This window comes from Capsella rubella, unplaced genomic scaffold (genome assembly GCF_000375325.1).
Source record: "Capsella rubella cultivar Monte Gargano unplaced genomic scaffold, Caprub1_0 scaffold_28, whole genome shotgun sequence".
NCBI lineage: Eukaryota > Viridiplantae > Streptophyta > Magnoliopsida > Brassicales > Brassicaceae > Capsella > Capsella rubella.
In genome coordinates, this window is record NW_006238898.1 from 42014 (window position 1) to 46688 (window position 4675).

At 38.3% G+C, this 4675-nt stretch overlaps 1 protein-coding gene across 1 annotated transcript; it reads left to right on the forward strand.

The window, feature by feature from the left end:
• The first annotated feature begins 2064 nt into the window (after positions 1-2064).
• LOC111828842 lies at positions 2065-3132 on the forward strand. Its single transcript, XM_023777532.1, has 3 exons — positions 2065-2285; positions 2360-2587; positions 2677-3132. The coding sequence occupies exons 1-3, from the start codon at positions 2079-2081 to the stop codon at positions 3082-3084; spliced, it is 843 nt and encodes a 280-aa protein (XP_023633300.1). The 5' UTR covers positions 2065-2078; the 3' UTR covers positions 3085-3132.
• The last annotated feature ends 1543 nt before the right edge of the window (positions 3133-4675 follow it).

The following is a 4675-nucleotide window of genomic DNA, read 5'->3' on the forward strand; positions in this document are numbered from 1 at the left end:
TACAAACATAAAATGATGACGCTGTTATGATCACTAATATTGAAGATCTTATAGTAGACAATTTGGTAGAAGAAGAAAATCCAAATAACCTTGATTACGATATCGAAGATGCGGATCCTGAAGATGAATTCCGTAGTAATTTATCATCTTCTGATGACGAAGAAGAAGATGACGAAGAACCATACTAATTAATTTTAGTCTAAGGTAATATATGTAAATTTTTGTATTTTTGTATTGTTTATATTGTGTACTAATGTGTTGTATTATATGTTTGTAACATATTCTTATCTAATAAAGTGTGTAAAATAATAGCGACTACAGGATGACTATGAAGCGACTAAATGTGATTGGGCTTTCGCAAAATTAAAGCCCATATCCAATAAAACGACTATTTGGCGACTAATTAGTATTGGGCTTTTGAAATTTACGGCCCAGCTCTTACACTCTGCGTTTTGCTCTTTGAAACACTTACACCTAAAAGAGAAACCCTAAACGCCGATCGACCAAACAATCTCTCTTCTTCTTCGACTCAATCGTCTTCTTCTTCGATTCAATCTTCTTCTTCTTCGAGTCAATCTTCTTCTTCGACTCAATCTTCTTCTTCCTCTCATTCGATCTCATCTTCTTCCAGTTCCATCTTTTTTCTCTCACTCAATTTTCTTCTTCGACTCAGTCTCTTCTTTCTTCCATCAAGACGAAATGATGCCTCGAGAAACTAAGGCCGGACGAGGACGTAAGAGGAAAAACGTTCCCAACGTTTCTCAGAGAGCTGGAGGGTCGACTTCTGCAACCAAAAGACCGACCAATCTACCAAGCCAGTATAATTTCACCCCACCAGTTCAAGTCCCTCCGACTCAATCTCCAGCGGAAGAAGGACCAGTTCATCGACAACAGGCAACGTCCGCACAACAAGTCCGGAATTATCCACCACCACAACATCTTTTCCAGAGCGGCGGAACTGAAGAAGTTGATGCCGCGACTCCGACGTCTGCAGAAGTACACTCTCAAGCTCCAGGGCATCAAAGGCAACACTCTCAAGCTCCAGGGGATGAAAGGCAACACTCTCAAGCTCCAGGGCATCGAAGGCAAAACTCTTCGCAAGGCAACAACTTCCAGGAGGATTGTCCTCGAGTCTTGCCAGAACTCCAGGAGAACACAGCCCGAGCTCTCAATGCTCTCCTAGCTATTCCGGATAGACACTTGTATACAACGGTCCTGTCAATCAAAGATTTGCCGAACACAACATGGTATGACACTTGCCTTTTACAATCTTGTTGTGCATGTTGGTGTTGTTCAAGTTCTCTGTTAATTGGTCTTAGAAACCACAAATTAGTCTTGTTGTTTGTCTAAGAAATTAGTCTTGGTGTTTGTCTAAGGTTTTGTTAGGTGAATTAGTCTTAGAAACCAGAAATTTGTCTTGGTGTTTGTCTAAGGTTTTGTTAGATGAATTGGTCTTATAAACCAAAATTAGTCTTGGTGTTTGTCTAAGGACTTGACGATTGAAATTTTTTAGTGTTGTCTTAACAAGTAATGAGGAATCTCTTAATTTAAAGTGCACGTAGTGATGTATAGAGTGTAGAATGTAGTATCTGTTTTTGATATTATTCACAATTTCTAGTTTGATTTCAGTCAATCTCACTTCTCTGTTTTGATTGAATTACAATGTTTACAATTTCTAGTTTGATCTCACTCAATCTCGCTGCTCTGTTTTGATTGAATTCACAATGTTTACTCTGGCTCCTACTTTTGGTTTGATATTTCATGTGCTTGCAGGTTTACTCGGAACCCGAAACTAGTTAAGAAGGTTGTTAAAGTCTTGACTAACAAATTTGATGGACTCTTTTATAACTGGTCTTGTGTGCCTCAGGACAGAAGAGATAGATACTTCATCGAGTTTGCTATATGGTTTTTGTTCTTCCTTATATAGCCTTCACATATTTACTTTTATATTGTTTCACTAACAAGTCTAACATCATTCTCTTATCTTTGTTTTGTAGAAAACTCACACATGGGATCCCTTGATAACAGGCCAAGTGCAAGAGCAATCTGAGTTGATATGTCAACGCCGGTTGAAAGACATGATTAGCACTGTGAGGACTACTCGAGAGCAACCAAGTTGGATCGTAGACACCATCTGGGATGTTATGGTCGCTTACTGGGACACTGAAGAAGCACAACAAAGGAGTCAAACCTACTCCTCTGCACGTATGTCTGACCGTAAGGGTCTTGGTCCTCACGTCCACTTCTCAGGGCCTAAGTCGTTTCAACAAATCCAATATGAAATGGTAAGTTTACTTGCTTCAGTTTAACTGTTATCTTACACCTTCTGATAATTTTTGTTTATTTGCTTACATTTTAGGAACAGAAAATGGGTAGACCTGTGAGTCTTGGTGAACTTTTCGTCAAGACTCATACAAAGCCAGATGGTTCGTATGTCGATCGAAAGGCGGAGAAAGTTGGTGAAACTTATGAGAAGAACGTGCAAGATAAGTTGGCTGAGCTTCAGGCAGATACTTCAGCTCTTTCAGATGCCGCTTCACCACCTCGGGAGCTCACAGTAGACGAGATGACGACCATCTTTCTTCAGGTTAAGTCACATTTTTCCCTCTGGTTACTCTGTGTTTACTTTTTTATACTCACAAAGACTAACTTTCTGGTTTTATCTTACTTTCATAGTCTACGGAGATGGATTCTCGAGGCATTCCTTATGGAGTTGGAAGCCTTAAGGACAGTCTAGTCAATGGCAAGCTGAATCACCCAGGCAACTCTACATCGTTTTTGGCATTGGAGGAGCAACTGAAAGAAGCTCAACGCAAGATCGAGGAGCAAGTTGCTTACAATGCTAAGCGTGATGCAGAAGTGGTTGCCCGTGAATCTGAGCAAGCCCGAGTTGTGGCTGAGCATTCCCGAGCTATGGCTGAGCAAAAGGGCCAGATTGAACACTTGACCATGGTAGCAGAATATCTACGAGAAAATGATCCGCGGTTCTTGGATTTTATGGCTTCCAAATCAGCTGCAGTAGCACAGCCTTCCTCAACCAGTGTTCACCAACCAGCTCAACCTACTACTCCATCTCCACCTTAGGTTACTCTCTCTAATTCTCAGCTATCTTCCCTCTTGAACTCATTTTCACTTTCCTTTATCTGTTGGATTTTGTATCTGTAGTGTAGATACATGAACTTGATGTCATCTGGATTTTGTGTTTTGTTAACATGTACCATGTACTCTTTCCTTATCTAATGTTATAATGAATGGTTTTGGATTTAATAGTTTATGAATGTTTTTGGATTGAATAGTTTATGAATGTTAAGTTTATGTACATAACAAATAGGAACCAAAAACAACAACAGGAACCAAATACAACCATTTCGAATACGAACCAAATACAACAATATTCGTATAAATACAGCTTTCGACTAGTTGCCAAATAGTCGTAACATAGTCACATAGCAGTCGCTCAATAGTCACTATATTTAGCGACTACTACACGTTTTAGTCGTCATATAGTCGTACATTTTGGCATAGCGACTATTGCGCGACTATTGTTGTAGTCGCAGTTTGCCTGTTTTCTTGTAGTGATTGCTTTGAAGCATTAAATGGCTTGTCTAGTATTGTTTGGGGTTAGAATATGTTAGAATACAATAACTTTGATTAATTACAAGTGCTAAATATGCATATAGAGTGTTTAGAAGTGTGTAGAAAGACGTTGAAATTTGGTCCCAAATGGGCTAAGAATCCATAAACATGTCTTTGGAGTAGTAAATGGGTTGTCTAGTGTTGTTTGGAGTTAGAATATGTTAGAATACATTAACTTTGATTTATTACAAGTGCTAGAGATGCATGAAGAGTGTTTAGAAGTGTGTAAAAAGACTTGTTGAAATTTAGTCCCAAATGGGCTAAGAATCCATAAACATGTCTTTGGAGCAGTAAATGGGTTGTCTAGTGTTGAGTGGGGTTAGAATATGTTAGAATACAGTAAATTGGATTGATTAAAATTTTTAAAGATGCATGAAAAGTGTTTATAAGTGTGGAGAAATACTTGTTGAAATTGGGTCCCAAATGGGCTAAGAACTCGGAAACATTGCGTTAAACCAATAAATGGCTTGTATAGTGTTGTTTGGGGTTAGAACATGTTAGAATACAATAATTTTGATTGATTACAAGTGCTATAAATGCATGAAGAGTGTTTAGAAGTGTGGAGAGAGACTTGTCGAAATTGGGTCTCAAATGAGCTAAGAACTCGGAAACATTGCGTTGAACCACTAAATGACTTATCTAGTGTTGTTTGGGTTTAGAATATGTAAAAATAAAATGAATTTGATTGATTACAAGTGCTAGAGATGCATGAATAGTGTTTAGAAGTGTGTAGAAATGTTTGCCGAAATTTGGTCCAACATAGGCTAAGAACCCACAACCATTGCTTTAAGGCATTAAATGGCTTGTATAGTGTTGATTGGGGTTAGAATATGTTAGAATAAAATAAATTTGACTTGTTACAAGTGCTAGAGATGCATGAAAAGTGTTTAGAAGTGTGGAGAAAGACTTATTGAAATTGGGTCCCAAATAGGCTAAGAACTCGGAAACATTGCGTTGAACCATTAAATGACTTATCTAGTGTTGTTTGGGGTTAGAATATGTTAGAATACAATAAATTTGATTGGTAACAAGTGTTATG